Below are 21,892 nucleotides of genomic sequence, written 5' to 3'. Positions count from 1 at the left end.
CAAGGCCAAGGCTCTCCAAGTTCACTGCCTCTGGCTGCACATGAGTCCTTTCTTTGGAAACTGCTTTGTTTTCATCGAGCTTCCCTTTCGCATCCTCTCACGACTGAATTCCTTTTCCTTCAACGTTCGTTTTTGTTTTCACTGTAGTCACATTGTTATCCTTAGGAAAACATGCTAGCTTTCACCCTGAAAGGAAGAGGCCCCATCAGGACTGGTGCTCACATATGCCTGTGATGGGCTGGAACGGTGACAAACTCAGACAGTGACGCAGGCAAAGTGAAATGAGAGAGAAAACCGGTAGGCAAAGCCATGCTGGCTTCTGCAGAGAGGAAAAACGTAATGTTTGCCAAGTGGAAAAAGGATCAATTTAGAAAGGAGAGAAAAATCATTTTCAAGCTTTGTAGAATCCTCTAAAGTGGAGAAAAATAAAAACAACTCAAAGCAATCTCTGGTTACATACAGCCTAATTCTGACCCAGATTTTGTTCCGAGGTCACTCAAAATGTGAAACAGAAGTCATAATGTTTAAATTAAATAGTTCGTTTGTGGATGGAAGCAGCTACGGGTTGTCACCCAGCCAATGTGTCAGTGGCACAGCTGGTAATTTCACCATGCAGCTGGGAGAGGCAGCCTGTCAGTCAGAAGAAACCAGATATGTGGGAGGATTTTCACATAGAATCGCTTCTCATAGTGGACTCTAACCATCATCAGACTTGCTAAATGCACGTATAATAGAATTGGTTTTTCTATATCTTCATGAAAGTTACTAAGTTTACAGTGCATGTACCAAGGAGAAATACAAGCTGGGTCAAAGGAACTCTGCCATTATTTTACTGTGTTACAGGGGACTGGTTAGCAGAGGTATAGGAATCGAACAAATTTAAACAAATGTCTCACAAGTATGATTTCATTAATCCTGAAAAACATAAAGCGGGAGATAATTGCAGTCTAATCATTTCTTATTTGACTTGGCTGGAAAAATCTTATTCTCACTTAACTCCATTTACAGATAGGCATCTTGGGTCAGCTGACTTCTTTGTCCAGCTACGTTTCCTTTGAACATGTTATAAAGGTTTTTGATTACCAAAAAATATAATACCAGATGAAGTTCATTATACAAAGAGGATCAAACTAACAGCAATTCAGGGAAAAAAGAAAGTTCCTGTAAGGATTCTGGCAAGTCAACAAGAAGTTAATTGACTTCTTAATGTTTCAAACACATGTCAATCAATAGGCCAATAAAAATTTTATATGCTATGCAAATAGTGGTAATCCCAGTGCCGCCCAGTTTGTGGCTCACCATAGAAAATATCTAATGAAAAAAAAATCACAGTATCCCACTTATGGACAATAATCCACTCTCTATGTCATCAATTTGCTATTGAACTTAGACATTTCACAGCTCAAACTGGGTATGGAACATAGGAAAAAATGAGTAAGAAAAATAATGGTCTTCTTTCATACAAAGCATGAGTGTACATGTAATAAATACATCTAAATTTGTCATGGCAAATTAAACCAGCTTCAGCTTCAGGCAAAGAGGCAGAGTATTAGGCTGAAATGGTCCATTTCTTTCCAATTTGTTATACATGTAGAATCTGAAATTTATTTTTTACTTGATTAAAAATTAAATTAGGTTTCATTTTTGTATGCAGAGCTCTTTGCCTGAATATTTCATTTAACAACAGCCAGGTTGGAATGAAGCCAGTAATCAAACACTGCGGACTCGTGAAACCCTTCTTCTGGTCTTTCAGACACTCAATAAAGCCTGAGAAGAGTAGCAGTTTAGGGAGTGGGCGTCTTTGTTTTTGTGATGACTCACACCATCCAGTATTCATTCATTTATTTTTAAGTCATTCCGCAAATATGTGGAAGGCACTTTTCTAGGAAGGGACCATGGGAAAAACAAAAATACACAGCCCTTGCCCTCGAGAACTGTACAGATCTTTTCCCCCAACACAGGCAGTTCTCTGACTGTAGCTTAATGACTACTAATCTCTCAAATTCAACTTTCTCTTCTCCTCCTTGAAACACACTAATTTCTCCTCAGGAGTATATTTTCAAGACAGTACCAGATCAGTCTACTCACTAAAAGACTGACTTAAAGACTCCTGTCTTTAGGAGAAACTAAAGAAGATACAACAGTGAAGAAATTTTGGGGTTTCAAGATGCAAACAGGGAACTACAAAGAATATTTAAAATTCATATTACTGAGAGATCAACGTGTCTATTACATTAGGGGGAAAAGGGCAGACAACAGATTATGAAGGGCCAAGATCAATGGGCCTAGTTAGCCGTGGTTTTAGAAGGGCTAACAAAGTGTTCCATGTCTCTTGTGGCTATCAGTAGACATATTAAATAGAAAATCAGTGAAGATGCAGAAGAACTCCACAACATTGTCCACCAGCTAACATATAACAGACAATTCCAGAATATTCCACACAAGAGTAGGATATACATTCAAGCACCCATGGAGTATTCACCAAGACAGACTGTATCCTGGATCATAAAACAAACATGAAATATTTAAAAACAGAGCAGGGTTTCCTGACCACAATGGGATCAAACTAGAAATCAATAACAGAAGGATAATAGGAAAACAACAACAACAACAACCTCCAAGTACTCAGAAATTAAGCAAAGCACTCTAAATCCATGGGTCAAAGAAGACTCAAAGGAAATAAAAAAAAATAGTTGGAACTAAATAAAGTGAAAATGCAACATATCCACATTTGTAGGATGAAGCTAAAACAGTGCTGAAAGAGAAATTTGTAGCACTAAATCCTTATATTAGAGAAGAGGAAATTTCTTAAATCAATATCTAGGCCCTTACCTTTAGAAACCAAAAGAGCAAAATGAACTCAAAGCAACCAGAAGAAAGGAAACAATAAAGAGCAGAAAAAAGTGAGTGAAAAAAAGAGCTGACTCTTCAAATAGACCAACAAAATTGATAAACCTCTAGCAAGAATGACAAATGTAAAAAGAGAAGAGAAGGGGATCCCTGGGTGGCGCAGCGGTTTGGCGCCTGCCTTTGGCCCAGGGCACGATCCTGGAGACCCGGGATCGAATCCCACATCGGGCTCCCGGTGCATGGAGCCTGCTTCTCCCTCCGCCTGTGTCTCTGCCTCTCTCTCTCTCTGTGACTATCATAAATAAATAAAAATTAAAAAAAAAATTATAAAAAAAAAAGAGAAGAGAAGACAGATTTTGCCAATATCAAGAAAGAAACAGAGGATGTAATTACAGATCCTAAAGCTGGTAAAAAAAAAAAAAAAAGCAATAAGGGAATACCATAAACAACTCTATGCTCGTAATAATTTAGATGAAATGGACTAATTCCTTGAAAATCACAAACTACCAAAATTCACCCAACATGAGACAGATTATCTGAATAATCTTATAACTATTAAAGAAATGTAATCCACAACAACAAGCTTCTGAAAAAGAAATCTTCAGGGCCAGATGGCTTAACTGGGGAGTTTTACCAAACATTTAAAAAAAATTAATATCAATTCTAAACAATATTCCAGAAAACAAAGAGGGTGAAACACTTCTCAATCATTTTATAAGGCTACTATTATCTCAAGACCAAAATCGGACAAAAAGAATCCCAAGCAGAAAGCTAAAGACCAATACCACTCATGACTATCATCATTAAAATTCTCAACAAATTATTGGTAAGTCTATATATATATATATATATATACACCATGATCAGGTAAGATTTAATCCCAAGATTGCAAGTGTGTTTCAATATTTGAAAATCAAGGTAATGCACAATATTAATAGGTTAAAGAAAAATCACATATCATGTATTAGTTGATGCAAAAAACCTGACAAAATTTATTTTGTCCAGCTACGTTTCCTTTGAACATGTTATAGAGGTTTTTGATTACCAAAAAATATGATAAGAGATGAAGTTCTTATACAAGAGAATCAAGTAACAGCAATTCAGGGAAAAAAGAAAGTTCCTGGCAAGTCAATATCACTAATGACATTAATTTTTTAATTTGCAGCAAATTAGGAACAGAGGTTGTGATGGTTAATACTATGTGTCAAGTTGACTGGGCAATGGGGCCAAATATTCTGGGTATGTCTGTGAGGGTATTCTGGGGGTGAAATGAGTGTTTGAATTGGTAGGCTGAGTAAAACAGATTGCTCTCTCAACTAATGTGGATTGTCCTTATCCACTAAATTGAAGACCTGAATAGAACAAAGAGGCTGAATAAAATCCTGTACCACTTTCTGGTTTAGTTTTTCTGGAGAACCCTAACTAACAGAGAAGGGAAACTTTCTCAATTTGACAAAGAACATCTATAAAAACCCATGGTTGACATCATCCTTAGTGGTGAAAGAGTGGATGCATTTCTCCTAAAACCTGGAACAAGACAAAGATGCCTGCTCTCACCACTCTTATTGAATATAATACTAGAAGTCCTAGCCAGTGCGATAAGGCAAGAAAATGAAATAAATGATATAATGGTTGGAAGGGAAAAGTTTTCCCTATATGCAGAATATGAGATTGTCTAGAATATCCCAGGAAATACATTTAAAAAATTCTTAGGATTTAATATATGAGTTAAGCAAGATCACAAGATATGAGATAAAAAAAATAAAGATCAACTGTATTTCTAGATGTTAGCAACAGACATGTAGAAGTAAAAACCAAACTAAAAACATAATACTATTTATAATTTACAATCATTCCAAAAAAGTGAAATGCCAAGATATCAATTAAAAAATATATATGTGGTCTATATACAGAAAATTACATAATGATGATGAAAGAAATAAAAGAAGACCTAAATTAAAAGTACAGATAGGGCAGCCCCGGTGGCTCAGCCGTTTAGCACCGCCTTCAGCCCAGAGCATGATCCTAGAGACCCGGGATCGAGTCCACATCAGGCTCCCTGCATGGAGCCTGCTTCTCCCTCTGTCTGTGTCTCTGCCTCTCTCTCTCTCTCTCTCTCTGTGTGTCTCATGAATAAATAAATAAAATCTTAAAAAACAATGTACAGACATACCATGGCTATGGACTGCAAGACTCAACAGAGATGTCAATTTTCCCAAAAGTGATGTATACATATAATGTAATTCTTGTCAAAATCCCAGCAAAATTTTGTTGTATTTATATAAACAAGCTTATTCCAAAATTTACACAGAAAGGCAGAGGAACTAGAAGAGCTAAAATAATTTTAAACAAGAATAGAGTGGAAGAAATAACTCGATTTGAAGTTAAGACTTACTATATATAGCTATATCATTCATAACAGTATTGTACTGGCAGAGGGACATAGAGATCAATGAAATGGAGAGTCCAGGAATAGATAAACACAAACACACCACACTAATTCTTAAAAAAAATTTCCAACTGATTTTTGACAAAGAGGCAAAAGCAATTCCATGGAGGAAGGAAAGTTGTTTTTTTGTTTTGTTTTTGTTTTTTAAAACAGATCATGTTGGACATCTATTGGCAAAATGAGCCTTCATCTAAACCTTATATTTTATTCAAAAACTGATTCAAAATTATCTATGGATTCAAAAGTAAAGCATAAGACTATCTAGCTCTTAGGAAAAAATGAGGAAATCTTTGGAATCTAGGGGTAGGCAGAATCTAGAATGCTTCACCTGAGTTCTTAGATGTGACAACCAAAATTTTTAAAAAATTGACAAATTATACTTCATCAAAATAAAACCTTTGCTCTGTGAAAGTCCCTGTTAGGAAGATGAAAAGAGAAACTATGACTTGGAAGAAAATACTAATAAACCACAATATAGCACAAAGCCTTATATCTAGAATATAGACAAGTCTTAAAACTCAAAAGTAAAACAACTCAGTTTGAAACTGTGCAAAAAGACTTGAGCAGACGTCTCGAAGAAGGCATGTTAATGACAAGCACATGAAGATATCCAAATTCATTAGCAAATAGGGAAATACAAATTAAAACCACAATGCTGTGTCACTGCACACATCAGAAGTAATGATAATATCAAGAAATCTAGAGAGAAGGTAGAGAAACTGGATCTCTTGTACACTGCTAGTGAGATGTAAAATGTTATAGTCACTATGGCAAATAGTCTGGCAGTGTCTTACAAAATTTAATTTGAACTTTCTATCAGACTCAACAATCTCATTTGTGGGCATTTACCTACAGAAATGAAAACTTAATCGTTATACAAAAACCTGTACATAAATGTTCATAGTAGCTTTACTTACAGCAGCAACTGAAAACAATTCAAATGTCCTTCAATGCATGAATGGCTAAGCAAACTGTGCATCTGTACAATGGAATTCTAGTCACCAATAAAAAGGAATTACTGATACATGCAAAAAAAAAAAGAAAAGAAAAAATCTCAAGACCATTATAGTTGGCAAAAAATGTCAACCTCAAAAGGTTTCACACTGTTTAATTCTATTTATAGAACATTTTTGAAATGACAAATTGTATAGCTGGAAAGCAGATCAGTGGCTGCCAAGAGACAGGGATGAGGGAAGTACAGGGGACTTTCTCTGCAGTGACGGAACAGTTTTGTATCTTGATTTTGGTGGTAGTTACGCAAATAAATACATGAATAAGGTAGCACAGAACTATACATACACACACATACAACCACATGTGAGTGTATATATAAAAAACAGGGAAAAGTGAGTATAGTCTGGTTGTTAACAGTATTGTACTAATAATACACATTTTCTGGCTTTGACATTGTACTACAGTTATATTTGTCTCCATTAGGGGAAGCTGGGTGAGGAGTACATGAAACTCTATGTATTATTTCTGCACCTTCTTGGGATCTATAATTATTTCAAAATGTTAAAAAAGCTTAAAAAATGTGTTCAAATGTTTTTAAAAAAAATCTCAAGTACCAAAACAAGCTATAGCTACAGAGATGAAAGAAAAATTTCTAATCTAAATAGGTTTTTTCCAATAGAATTACTCTCTATTTCATGTCTACCTGTTTTTTTTTTTTTTCTTTTTTTTTTCTTTTTTTTTACTATTTTTCTTGAAGCTAACTAAATAAAAGCTTCTCAAAGACACAGGCTATATTGCGTTAACCCCCTTCAGTGCCTACTGCAATACAGATGTTTAAAAAAAGACTAGTTAAGTTCTGAATTGAGCAAGTTAGCTAATTCTGACAGAATCTAATACATTTCTAAAGAGAGCCAGAGTTAAGCTACACTGATTAGCTCTGTGACTTTGGTTACTTAGACGGCTCTGGGCTTTGGGCTCCTCATCTATGGAATGAAGATGAAGAGTACTATGTCAGGAGACTGTTAGGAAAATTAAATGAGTTAATGTATGTAAAGTACTCAGGAGAGTGCCAGACAGATCAGAATAGCTCGGTAATTTTTTCAGTTTGGGGCTTGAACTAATGACCCTGAGATCAAGATCTGAGCTGAGATCAAGATTCGGATGTTAAACTGACTAAGCCACCCAGGCATTGCTCAATAATTATTTTTTCTAAAAGATTTTAAAAATATGACTTTTAGGTGGATCCATTCTCATAAATCTACATGATAATAAAATGGTGAAGTGGTTATTTCCTTTAACTACTGAAATTTCAATGAAAAATGCCTGTTTCTGGGGATTTTAAAGAAAAAAGCCAAGTATGCCATCTTAACAGTACCTATGATATTTAGTTTTGTAAAAATAACTATTTATTACTTGTACTGAGTTCTTAAGGTCTAGGTCCTACTGATTTCTAATAACAATGAAATGTTATATGTAAAATGCCAATTAATAAAGGTGTAGTCAAAGGTTTCAAATTTATGTACAGTATGTGACTTTTACTCAGCTAACTTACTACTTTTGCTCTTCTTAAAATGACCTTTTTCTATTCTCTCTTCTATCCACCTTTGCTTAAATGTCATCTCTACTCTGAAGCCTTACCTCACTCCCCAGAGAGGATTATCACACTGTAACCATCCAGCTATAGGCAAGACTGCTGCCTACTGTGCTTACTTTTATATCTCTCACACAGAGTATAAATCCTGGCACAGAGTAGGACCTCAACAAATATTTGGGAATGAACCAACCATTGGCATCCTCTTCTGATACTCCTATGGCAATTTGGACTTGCTACTACTAAGGAACTTGGCATACTGAATTACAATTACTTTCCCATTTGTTTCTTCCACTAGAGTATAAGCTCTCTGAGGGCAAGGCCCATGTCTCACATATGTTTGCATCCTGAGTAACCAGCACAGTGACTGGAACATTTATCTAAGTAAGATATGTCCTGAGTGACTACCCTGGGCCAGGCACCATTCCCAAACAGTGAACAAGGCAGGCACGGTTTCTTATGGAATGATGATAAACAAATACATAAAAAAAGATAACTTTTATTGGGATTAGTACTTTGAAGAAAATAAAGCAGGACAATATGATAGAGGATGAGGACATTAGCCGGAGAACTGCTAGCAATCAGGTCTTTGTAAGGAGGTAACATTTGAGCTCAAAGAACAAAAGGGATCTGGTTATGTTTAGATCAGGAGTAAAGAGTCCCAAGCACAGAAAAGCAAGTACAAAGGCTCTGAGATATGAATCAGCTGGGTTTGTTTAAAAAAAAAAAAAGAAGGCAGGTGTGGCTGGCACATAGTGAACTAGGGGATGAGAGCAGGAGAAGAGGTCAAAGAAGGAGGTCAGGGCTAGAGCACACAGGCTCCACTAAGTTTGGACTCTACTCTAACAGCATAGAAAACCACTGGAGGATTTTTGAGTGTAAAGTAACAGAATCTAATTTACATTTAAAAAATTACATTGATTGTTAAGTGGTAAAGAAATTGCAGGTGGACACGAACTTCCTTCCATATGCAGATACGCAGACAGGCTGGGAGACCAGGCAATAGAGGGGCCGGGTGTCATGGTGGCAGTGAAAATGGACAGAAATAAACAGACAGGTGATAAATTTTAAAGACATGGCTGGCAGGGCTTGCTATTGAACACAGGAAGTAGGGTGTGGGAAAGAGGAATCAAAGATGTCTCCTGGGGATTTCACTGAGCAAATTTGCTAAAATTGGGAAAGAGTGCGAAGTATCTACTATTTTGGACTAAGAAAGTTTCAGATGCCTATTAGATATCCAACTGGAAAAGTAGCACACAGCAGGCACTTGCTGTATACTTTGAAAAACTACCACTTTGAGGATAGATTCATCTACAAATCAAACATAATACAGCAGTCCAAATTTGCCTAACTGTATTTGCTGCTTCCAAGGTAATAGAGAAAACCAGAAAACAGTAAGTGACTAAAATGACCAGAGATCTCAGTTCATTTGATGAAGTGTTATTTTTGCTTCCTCTGATGCTTCTTGACCCAGATTTTTAATACAAAGGTGCCACGTTTTATGTCATAAATTTTAGACAAATGCTGTCAATGCAATTCAAGTATTTGCTCCACTTCTTTAGGCCTTATAAACATTGCAGTGATTAATGTCAAGAGCAGTAAGCAATGACTCATCAAATCACTTTCACTCAAAGATAGTGAGTGAAAGGCTATATACATAAGACTACTGGAAGCTAAATGTGCTGCTTTGGGCAATTATACACATTTTAATCCATTCTATCTTTTTTAAAATGAAAATTTATTGAGATACGATTTACATACAGTAAAGCTTACCCTTTTTTGGTGTACAGGTCTGAGTTTTGACAAATACAATCAACTAACCACCATCCCTACAATCAAGATACAGGACAGTTTTCACCCCAAAAATGTTCCTTTAAGTCCTTTTGTAGTTAGTCCCAGATGCTGGCAACTACTGCTCTGCTTTTGGTCTCATTATCTTCAAACTCAACAATAGTCTTATGAACTTATGACGGCTGTTCACAGATGCGTGGCAAAATCCTATTTCTTAAAAAATATGACCTGTGAAATATTACAAGCACCTAAAAAGTATTTGATGATCTTATAAAAAAAGAAACCATCCTTTCAAATTATTGGCAGAGATTAGGCTGAGGTCTCCCAAAACAGTCAATTAAAGCATGAAACAGTCCATATCCTCACAATGGTTTTATATATATACATATTTCTCTAACAGGAAACTGGTAAATATGAATTTTAATTTTCCAAGTCAATCTCATTTGTAGAATTCTGTAATAATACTTCTTTATTATTCCCCATTATTATTTCCCATTTTTAGTACCACTTTGTTTTAAAGATATTCTGACAAATATACATGACACATGCTATTATTCATTTATATCAGTGTTAAACCTCTATGAAAGCAGGTACTTGGGAGTTTTGGGGATTTATTTTCATTTTATACTACTACTTAGGGGGAGTGATATTTCATGTAACTTATTTTAAAAAGTAATGTATCAGGTGCCTGGGAGGCTCAGCGCTTGAGTGTCTGCCTTTGGATCAGGTCGTGATCCCAGGGTCCTGGGATCGAGTCCCACATTGGGCTCCCTGCATGGAGTCTGCTTCTACCTCTGCTTGTCTCTGCCTCTCTCTCTCCGTATCTCTCATGAATGAATAAATAAAATCTTTAAATAAAAGAAAATAATGTATCAATTGATTCTTAATTGGTACGAATGAATGAATATAGCGTCCATGGTGTGAGCCAGAAGCAAAGTGGCACACAGTTCAGTGGTTAATGCCTTGAGCTTTGGAATCAGCAAGGCCTGGCTTATTTTATTTTAATTAATTAATTAATTAATTTATTTATTTATTTATTTATTCCTAGCTCCATTATTTTTTGGTTGTGCAAACTCTGGGCAAGTAACCTCCTACCTCAGTGCCTCAGTTTCCTCACCCAGTAAATGTGAACCACAGCACCACCTATCTCATACAGCAGGGATGCAAGCACTCATACTCGTACTACATCTGGCACATCTAAGTGCTCAATGAACAGTGCCCAATATACACTAGATGGCATTTCCACTTGAAGAACATTAAAATGTTCTATTATTCAACACTCATTCTGGAAAAAAAGGAAAGTGCCTGTGTTTGTATTTTATTGATGGCAAAGTGATGTAGAGACACAGCTGAGTGTGCAGCAGACTCAGGTGCACACAGTTTAACGCAGAGCAGACAGGCACCTGGCCGTTCAGCTAACTCCAGTGATTTAAGGTCTGATGCTGCTATCTCTCCCAAGAGTGGGTTTTTCTTTCACTTTTTTCCCCCCTAAACAAGTAAAGAAGGAATAATGCTTTGTGATGGAAGTCATAAGAAAGCCAAGGAAGAATACAAGAAAGATCTGCATGTTATAGTAAAAAAGGCCTCTTAACTATTAACTTTTCTCTGTAAAGTGAAGGGGATTTCATTAAGTGCCAATTGATTTTGTGAAGCCAACTGTATCAGAGCAGCTGATCGGAAAATGCTCAGGTTTGAAATAATTTCTTTTAACTAACTCAGTTCCAAACGGAAATTGAGTATTTAATATCCCCCTACCCCTTTTCACTCTTACTCCTTTAGAAACATCATAATAGTTTTTTTCCCCTTTCACTTTTTATGGGCAAATTTATAGCACTCATAAAATTTTAGACTAAAGTCAGAAGGAAACTGAGAAGATATCTAGTACAATCCTTTAGTTTTAAGGTAAAGAATGAGGCCCAGAAGAGAACTGACTAAAATGAAATAAAAGCCAACGTGGGCCTGGGACCAAGTGTCCTAAAGCCCCACTGGTTACTCTTTCCACTACAAGGGTATCAAATACTTCGGTCAGGCAGTCACCAGAGCTCTTCTGTCTGCAACACACATCATCCACCTCTGTCACTACTTCCTTCTGAGCCTTAACCCTTTAGAGTCCTAAACCACACTCAAGCTAGCTATTGCCTGTCATGGTGGTCAGGCCTCTAGTGATGCAGTAAATATAAATCCCAAATTTCCTGCCTAAAATTTCAAGACCTTTTTCCTCTTTTCCACTGTCTTTTGAATTTTAGAAATAAAATTTTCTGGGCAATAATGATCTTTTAGGGAAATATCTAAATTCTACACACTAAAAATGTGGTGGGAGCTTATGAAATAAACTCATTTTGTCAAAAATTTAAAAATAAATATAAGTAAAATTAATCTTTGGTGACATAAATCAGAAAGTGGCTGCTCAGGGACAGAGGCTGACTGGCAAGAAGCAGGAGAAAACTTTCTAGAGAGATAGAATTGTTCTGTATCATGACAGGAATATGGTCAAACTATCAAACACTTGAGATCTGCATATCTCTTGGGGCGCCTGGTTGGCTCAATTGGGACTGCATGTGACTCTTGATCTCAGAGTTCAAGCCCCACATTGGATAGAGATTACTTAAATAAAACTCAGGAAAAAAAGATTTGTGCATCTCACTGTTTGTAAATTGTATCTTTTAAAAACAATCTAAACTACTCATGTAGAATAATTCAGATTTTAAAATTCTCAGCTAAAGAAGGGACTTGAAGTGCAATCCAGCTGATGAAAGGCAATGACCAACTCAGAGATCTTTCAAAATCAAGCTAAACACATTTCTGTTCAACTACTCATAAGAACAGCATCTGCTGTGCCAGAACTCGTGTACGTGGAGAACAAGCAAAGAGTTTCCTTTCATGCTATGCCAATTAATGGATTCTGCCTTAAAATAGGAATGAAAGTGTTATTTAAGAACTGTGTATACTACTATGAAAACATATCCATTGCTCTCCATTGTCTATGAAAATACATTTAGAGGGGATCCCCGGGTGGCTCAGCGGTTTAGCGCTGCCTTCAGCCCAGGGTTTGATCCTGGAATCCCGGGATCAGGATCCAGTCCCACATTGGGCTCCCTGCAGGGAGCCTGCTTCTCCCTCTGCCTGTGTCTCTGCCTCTCTCTCTCTCTCTCTGTCTGTCTCTATGAATAATAAATAAATAAACCTTTAAAAATAAAATACATTTAGAATTGAGTAACAGAACTTCATCCTGAAGACCATAGAGAACTTAAGATGATAAGGAAGGTAAGGTTGAACACAGTGTAATAATTACGTTTTTATAAAAATTATGTTTTCCGTATTACTTTCCCATAACAACTTGGGTGTGTAGGACATTCATCCCAGTGCATACCATAACCTGGTAAGACAATCTTAACAATCTTGACAAAAACAAAAAGTACTGAAAAGGAATAAAAAGTTGGCTCTCTTCTGGCTGATAAATGCATGATGTTGGTCTGGGAACCATACTTGAAGAGGAAGACAAACTGGTTAAAGACACTGTCCTGTTAGGGCTTATCACCACAAGAGAAGGGGAGGGAAGAGGGCAAATTTAGACTTCAAGTTATAGCTAGAAAGGGAAGATAAATATCTCACCTTGTTCAGCAGAGTGCATTCATGTGATCAATTTTTAACATAAAAGGTTTAGTGTAAAATCTGGCACCCTGATAAAGAGTAGCTTTTGAAGAAAACACTATGTCCTATTACTAATAAAGGATCCACAGGAGTGTGACTTTCCATCTCCTTAGTGATGGTAATACATACCAAATCTGGCTTCACTCTGTGAGTCAGGGGAAAGGAGAGCCACATGGAGTACAAGGTGGTGACCACTGTGGAGAGCCAGGACTGCCGAACCTCACGGCTTCTGGGAATGCGGTGAATATAGTATTCAGGAAACTAGAGGAAATAGTAAAAATCCAAATCAACCAGGCCACTGATACCCAAGATAAATACAGTAACAGTTAATACTTGTACACATAGGAAATGCTTTATTTAAAATTTTCATTCTAACTACTTTCAAATTAAGTTATAAAGCCTCTTTTATACTTGATATAACACACATTATTGGGTTAGGACAAAAAAGCTTCTAAATATGATTCTAAAATGTTAAAGTTGGTTTTGATGATAAGTTGGGGTAAATTTTCTAGAAAATATGTTTTAGGTAGAGAGGTTAGCATGCTGACTGACAAACTGTCCTTACAAACCAATACGTAAGACAAATAATCTAGTATCAAGATTAGCAAAGGAGATGGACAATCCCAAACAGAAGAATAACTAGATGTGAAAAGATAGTAATCAAACACAAAAAATTGCAATGTATCATTTTTCACTTGCCTAATTGTCAAAGATTGTGGATACCCAATGTTGTTGAGGGTGTTGAGAAATAGACATTTACAATCCTTGGTACAACTTTGGGATACAGCTTTTGGGGAGGGCAATCTGAAAATATCTATCAGAATTTTAAGTGTGTCTACTTTTTTTAAAAAGATTTTATTTATTTATTCATGAGAGACACAGAGAGAGCAAGAGGCAGAGACACAGGCAGAGGGAGAAGAAGGCTCCATGCAGGGAGCCTGATGCAGGACTCGATCCCAGGACTCCAGAATCATGCCCTGGGCCAAAGGCAGGCACTAAACTGCTGAGCCACCCAGGCATCCCCTAGTGTGTCTACTTTTGATCCACATTTCTGTTACCAGAAATATATCCCACAGATTTATCTACATGCTTATCCACTGTATGATGCTTTGTATTTGTAGAAACTGGAAACAGCCCAAATATCCTCTAGTAAGAAATGGATGAGACCACACAACAAAATATATGAAGATATACTAACAAATGACATAGATTTATATGAACTTAAATGGAAGATGTACCATGGTAAGTTGTTAAAGAGAATCTACAAGTTGCAGGACAGTATGTTTAATATGATCTAGTCTGTATTAACAAATCACAACACATGTATGTTTGTATATACACATGTATACATATTAGTATCTACTTGGAGAAAATCTGGAACTATTCGTCATAAATTGCAAAGAGGGTGAAATAACTGGATATTTTTATTGTCTAGGTCACATATATCTATGTTTGAAATTTGCAACAAGCATGTATTATTACTTTCACAATAAGAGAAACCAACATTTCTTCATTGAATCAAAGTTCCTGGTATATTTGTTATCTTTTGCTGTAGAACAGATTACCCTCAAACCTGGCAGCTTGAAACAACAAATATTTTTTTGTTTCTCAAGTTTCTGGGGATCAGGAATCCACGAGTAGGCTAGCAGGTTTGTTATGACTACAGTCTCTTTCAAAACTGAAGTCAAGTTTTTGGTTGGTGCTGGTTGGTGCTTCATCTGAAGGTTTGAGTGGGGCTGGAGGATCCAATTCCAAGGTGGCTCACTCACATGACTGGCAATTTAGTGTGAGTTTGTGGCAGAAGATCTTACTTCTTTGCTACATGGACTTTTCCATAGAGTTACCAGAGTATTCTCATTACATAGCAGCTAGTTTCCTTCCCCAAAGCAAGTGATCCAAGATAGGGAAAGGCAGAAACCACAATGTCTTTTATAACCTAACATCAGAAGCCACATTTTGTCACTTGTACAAAGTCCTACTGGTTACAAAGATAAATCATATTTATTATGGAAGGAACTAAACAAGGGCTTGAATCACCGGGGGTTTCTTGGAGTTTGGCTACCACACAGGTTAAGTTGTACAGTAAAGGGCTAAATATTAATACACTTTTCTCATCCCCCTTATTGGTCTTGGAAGTACAATATACTTCTTGAGAAAAGAATAGAAAAGCCTTTTGCTAAACTAATGGAAGACCCACAATTACTGGTCCTAAGATTATGCATTTAGAAAAAGGTATGAAATTGTTTCTGGAGGCCTCTTTGAGGCTCCAGGAGGGCATGAGCATAGTTCTTACACACTCAGCACAGAATGAATATGGACTGCATGTGTGACTACTGTGTCTCACATGTAACTGTAAAGGGCTCTTTCCTCTTCCATGTTACACAACTGGAGAAGGAGAGATCTGGGTTCAACATGTTATTCACTGTTTTTATTCATTCATCATTTATTAAATCAACATGGTATCTCCTTCCACAGGATTAAGGTACTAAATGTTTAACTGGAAAATAATACTGATTAGTTCCCAAGCTATATAGACCAAACAGGCAAGGAACAGTAAATAAAGTGGGGACAACTCTGTAAGGAATTTTCTTTGAGGTCTGTGCTTTACCTGATTTGTGGAGATTATTAATCGAAAACACATAACTGGCAAACTAGTACTATGAGCCAAAATCCCTTATTAGAAAACTTTTGGGTCAGAAGTATTTTTAACAGGTAATACAGTACATATAGCATAAGTCCCCCTTTGAAGTTTGGTGAAGTAACCAAACATATTAATATTTCCGTAGCAAAACATGAATAGTCACACTAAGTAGGACAAAGACTATGAGACTAAGGCCAATTCAAATCAGATTTTACTGTCAAACTTGTGACAAACTTTGAATTTCTACCCCCTGGTTTTCAGAACTTTTTGGGGATTTGGATAAGAGACTATGGAACCTGAACTGCAAAATATATTTGAATCCAATAATATGTCAGTGTTATTATTATAGTAAAAATAACCCAGAAGGGTCTTATTATAAAATTTTTTTTATATTACTTCCCAATTTTGTGGTCTGACCTTAATATCTTTAAAAATTTTTTTTAAAAAGCATGGGTGTTTATCATGTTCCTTGAATCTCTCTCTTTTTTTTTCCACAAAGATTTTATTTATTTTTTCATGAGACACACACACACACACACACACACACACACACACACAGGGGCAGATAGAGAAGCAGGCTCCATGCAGGAAGCCCGAAGTGGGACTTGATTCTCGGACTCCAGGATCACGCCCTGGGCCAAAGGCAGGTGGCTAACCACTGAGCCACCCAGGCATCCCTGTCCCTTGAATCTCTTAAAGCTGTTAGCACATAACTTTGTAAAGAGGCAATGCACAGTATTTCTGGATATTCTTAGTGTCCTGAGGGGCTGGAAGGACATCAGTTTGACTTTGCCTCACGAAGCCCAACTCTTCAGATTCTATCTTCACTCCAGAGGGACAAACACACAGGCCTGGTAGGAGTTTTGCAAAAGTGTCTGGGTCTGAAGACAGCGGTGTCAGACCTGGACACAGAAGAACAGTCTACGTCTCATCTCAGGTAGCAGCTTGAAGAAACAGAGAAAATAGATTTAGGAAGTATCTTCCGTTCTCAGAAGAGGAATGAAAACTAGTGGAGGGATGTTCTAGTATGGAGATAGAGGGACTTCCAAGATGGAAACTAGAAAAACAATCCTAGGAGTGAAAAACAAGGCTGGTGAGGAAAGAGGGATGGCCTCTGTTTTGACTTCTAGATAAACATGCAAGGAGCCCAACTCAGCCTCTGGATCAGAGGCTAGCAGAGGGCAATCAGTTCACTTGTGGCTGGAGCTAACTAGGACAATGACCACGTATCTCTGGTGACAACCACACAGTTTGCAGAGGACAGTCCCAATCTATACCTGGAGGCCCAGCATAATTATTAACAGTGTCCTTTCTGTTCTCAGAAGTGTCCCAGTGAAATGATAAACTATATAGTAACCTACAGGGCAAGACAATGAATAGGTTCTTCCAAGTCACAGGGAAAGAAATTTATTCAGAATAGCCTGGGGAACGTGATGGGAGAGTCTGCATTACCATCAAGGATGAAGAGTGTAAGTGGTAGCTGGGAAGAAAGCCAAGCGGGAAGTTCTACCAGTGTATAAACAGGAAAAGAGTCAGGTGATGACGAGCTTGGGAGGTCAGAACCATGACCCCAACTGGCAGGGGACAGGAGAGTTTGTATGGTGCAGTGGTCCAGCCTACAGTTCTATACTGGAGAGGCCCTCTATCTCCAAGTCCTATCCAAATCTTCCCTACATTATTGCTATTTTTTAAAAAAGATTTTATTCATTTATTTGGGGGAGAGAGAGAGAGAGAGAGAGAATGAGGGAGTGTGCATAAGCATGGTGGGGAGGGGCAAGGGGAGAGAGAGAAGACACCCTGTGGAACAGGAGCCCAATGCTGGGCTCAATCCCAGGACCCCGAGATCATGACCTGAGCTGAAGTCGGATGCTTAACCAACTAAGCCACTCAGGTGCCCCTACATTTTAATTTTTTGATGAGAAGTTCAGGTAAATTGGAAATCCTACCAAAAAGATTTCTCTCCAAATCCAAGTCTCTACCCACCCATTTCCCCCATTTTAGGTCTGGTTTCCTCAGAGGCACCTTGCTCAACTAACCTTTCTAAGATGGCTCCTGCCCCCACATGTACATATTAGCAGGCTTCCTTTGTGTTTTACAATTACTCCACTCGCATATTATATACTATTTACTATCTGTCTCCCCCATTAGAACATAATTTACCTAGGGAGGCCAGGAAATATAATCACTGCCACCTCAGTGCTTGTTGAGACTGTAACCTGGTTTACAGTTGAAGCTATAATAAGTGTTTATTGAATGAGTGATTCAGTATGTTGTTTATTGTATGTGTAATATAAATTAATCCAATCTTGTCACCTAGCTGAGATGCATTTACATGGAGAATATAAAAGGACAAAAAGAAGGGGATTCTCAGTGCACATTTAGGGTCTTACTTGCAGAGGCCACTCAATAAATGGGTTGAACTGAATGGAATTCAGTGAGATTAGTGAGAAAACACCCAAGCAAAGCAGGGGGTTGGGAGCTTATAAACAGCTAGGGCCAGGAGGGACCATGTTCTAAGGGCTTCGGGAAACAGGAGGGAGGGTGAAAAGGATCCAAAGACCAATGTCCCTCCACTGATAATGTGTTCCAGGTAAATAGCCTAGACTTTTCTCTGTGAAAATGACCATTCAGGGGCCTCAAGAAGCCTCTCAGCCCTGTGGGTCCTCTTCCCAGAAAACAGATCCATGAGAGAGGAGTGTCCCTGAGGCTTTGAGGTCTGAGCATAAAAGGCTTTCCCTTTTTTTCCCTTTTTTTTTTTTTAATGCTAGAGCCTGCTAGATTTGAGCGAGCAGAACATCCCATTCTGCACCTAAAACTGCTTGGAAAAGTCCTGTGTCCACAGTTTCTGTATTATACCTGTTTTGCAGATGTGTAGTCAAGTGGATGGGAACCCAGCACCATCTTGATAAGAACAAGGCTCTCAGATTAGCTATGCTTGACACGCAGAATTTGGTGTTGGGGTATGTGATGTCCTGTGTTGTCTAAAGGAAACACTAAGGGCTAGGCCATGGCAAACTCTTGAGAGAGTTTTATTATTACTTTATATACTAAATAATCAAATATATAAAGATGTCAACAAGGACAAATTATAGATAACAAGCTTGTATTTTGATTTTAACAAAAGTTTCTTTGAAGACAAAAGAATGGGACAGAGTTTCAGAGAGCTACAATTCAGGCCTGGCTATGACCTTTGGCCAGACATTCCTAGGGGGTGTGGCATCTGAGAAATCCAAATGAAGGCATCTTCACAGACATATTGTTTTTGTTAGTCTGTACCTTTGCCTTGAGGGAAATGTCCCTGACCCTCTTTTATCTCATACTAATGGGATGCAGGACATAAAGGAAGCTTCATCCATCATGTTACCACCCCGACTCATCCCAGACCCAATATCTGGTTCAGGAGTGGCCTTACAACCCAAGCAGGGTCAGTCTTTCCTGGATTCTGGACCCAGGAAATGTTCTTTCTTTGAAAGACACTGTGGCTGTTAAACTGGCTCCGAATCCATTCCCCTGGCACCAAGAATGCATACTTGTTTTAGTGTTCCTCTATTCACCAGGCTTTATTATTACAACTCAAAAGTGAATGATCAAATCTCCCAGAGCATGCTATTCTGCATTCCCAAGCCAGAAATAGACAAATGAATAGTAGAATCTATCATTAAGTAGATTTCCTGGTTATATATAAAGGCCATGAAAATCTATGTTGGGGTTGACAGGGATGGAGGGTGGGAGGACCTACTCCAGTGTTTCCTTCTTTCGAAACTTCTACACACATTCCTTATCTATCTACTTATTTCCTATGTCCCTGCTACTCCTGGTCCAAACTATCACCATCTCTCATCTTGACTACAACAGCCTCTTAACTCATCTCTGCTTCTTCTCTGGCTCCCCTATGCTTTATTCTCTACAGAGTTGCCAGAGATGCTAATGTATAGCAGACCTCTACTTTCATTCTCCTGCTTACAACTCTCAAAAGGCTTGTGATAAAATCCAAATTTCTAATCGTTCCTTGTTCACTCACCAGCCCTACCAGCTTGCTTTCTGCTGTGTGAATGCACCAAACTCATTCCTTCCTGAGGATCTTTTTGGTTCATTCTGAGCAGTCTGCTGCGCCCCTGAGATTGGCTCCACTCAGGTCTTACTTGAACATCACCTCCTCAGAGAAGAGGCAGCCTCCCCACTGGCCCCTCCCCCATACTCAGTCACCTTCCACGCACTGTCTTATTTTACCATCGTCGCAGCAATTACTCATACTTCCAATTAACTTGTTCATTTCTGTGTTTGATTGTTGTCTGCCTCTCTGTTCAGAGCCAACCTCCGTGAAAGGAAAGGATTTCCTCTTGCTCATTGCTGTAATCCCAGTGTGCAGCATGGTGTTTCACACACCACGGATGCTCGGTCAGTACTTGCTGATTAGAGAACTGACCGTCACTGTAGCTTCTAGATGTCCAGACTGGGGTCTGTGTGGGAGAAGATGCTGACTCTTTACCTTATAGCATCTCAGGACTACAAGTGACCCAACTACTCCAACCTCCCCACTTCACAGATGAGAAATCTAAATTTTCCCAAGGTGACAGAGCCAGCAAGTGGTAGAACAGGTCTTTCATGTGTCCTGAAATATGCTGCTGACTCACCCTTCTAAAGGCCCTTCTATCTTTGTACCCCACTTCTGAGGAGCCTGCCTTCCCCAACATAATGAGCTGTACCAGCTTCCTATGGAGCTATGCTTCCTGCCTTCTGTTGCTTCTATATATAGCCAACTACCCATCCTGACCCATTTTCTTTTTCCTTCTCTGTTCTTCAACTCACCTAACCCCATGTATATCCACAGACCCTCAGAGCTTATCTCTTTCCCTGGCTCTGTGGGAGCTGAGCTCTCTGCCTCCTGCCATTACTTTCTCTTTTGGATCCTGTTCTGCACTGTAGGTCTGGCACACCACCCCCACCTGCTACAGGTACCGATGTCTCCTTCCCCTGCTTCCAAGCCTTTCTGATTAAAAAAATAAATAAAAATGATAGGGCCTCAGAAAACTTCAGAGTTTTCTGCTGAGCTTTACCAAGTTCTGTTGTTTTCCTATTGCACTTGCCTGTAGCCAATGAATTACATGCTCCTAGAAAGTATGTTTCAGCAGAGCGCTTTCTTTCTGTGCAGCTCCCATGTAAATCCTTCAGGATGTGCAGATCTTGCAACATGATCCAGTCTCTATCCCACGAATGGCAGTAATATAAAAGACAAAGAAGTAAGATCCTCGCTTTCCCTTATTCTCTCTCCACCATATCTTAGAAAAGGACATATATTAGTTAGTGAAACATCCTTTCCATCCATCCAAGTGTCCTAATTAAGAAAGGGCAGAGGTCATGTGTTATAGTACGGTGTATACCCACAGAGCCTCCCGGTGTTTTCCACGCATGCTTGACTGATGCATCACTCAATGTATAGTGGCAAGATGGACAAGAAAGGGAGAATGCCTACGGAAAAAAAAATAATAGGGAAATGGATTCTTTTTCAGGCTTCCAGTTTGTCTGAAATTATGTGAAACATGGAGTTAAATGCTAATGGTATATGACAACTTGTAACTTTCAAAGTATCTTCCAGAATTACATCACTGCTAAAACCCACAAACATATCTGGCTTTAGATCTGTGACAACCTAAATAGAAGTTTATAGTGATTTAGATGGAAATAATTCCACCAAGGAATCCAGATGGCATCATAAACCACAACAGAGCAGATTAAGTGGTCTATGAAGTCATTCTTTGCTGTTACCACACACTGAAGTGTACAATATGTTTATTATTTAATGAATGCCACACTATTGCAGAATCTTGGAAATAAGACAAAACTAAAATGGTAAAATTTCATTCAACCAAAAATGGTTTCAGCTTTCTTTCATAACTGTTTTTTCAATAATGTAAAGTATAATACATATATTAAAAAAATATGTGGGATGGTTCCATCATTCTGA

At 38.1% G+C, this 21,892-nt stretch overlaps 1 protein-coding gene across 2 annotated transcripts in view; it reads right to left on the bottom strand.

Annotated features, from left to right (window-relative positions):
• ALG14 (ALG14 UDP-N-acetylglucosaminyltransferase subunit) overlaps positions 1 to 21,892 on the bottom strand; it is a 90,341-nt gene that overhangs the window by 40,913 nt on the left and 27,536 nt on the right. For both annotated transcript variants that reach the window (XM_041746891.1, XM_041746892.1), the window contains exon 3: positions 13,416 to 13,547. In XM_041746891.1, the coding sequence (XP_041602825.1) occupies positions 13,416 to 13,547 (132 nt within the window). The remainder of the gene's footprint in view (positions 1 to 13,415; positions 13,548 to 21,892) is intronic.

The sequence above is a fragment of the Vulpes lagopus genome, chromosome 3 (genome assembly GCF_018345385.1).
Source record: "Vulpes lagopus strain Blue_001 chromosome 3, ASM1834538v1, whole genome shotgun sequence".
In the NCBI taxonomy this organism is placed as follows: Eukaryota; Metazoa; Chordata; class Mammalia; order Carnivora; family Canidae; genus Vulpes; species Vulpes lagopus.
This window is presented reverse-complemented; position numbering and strand designations above follow the sequence as displayed.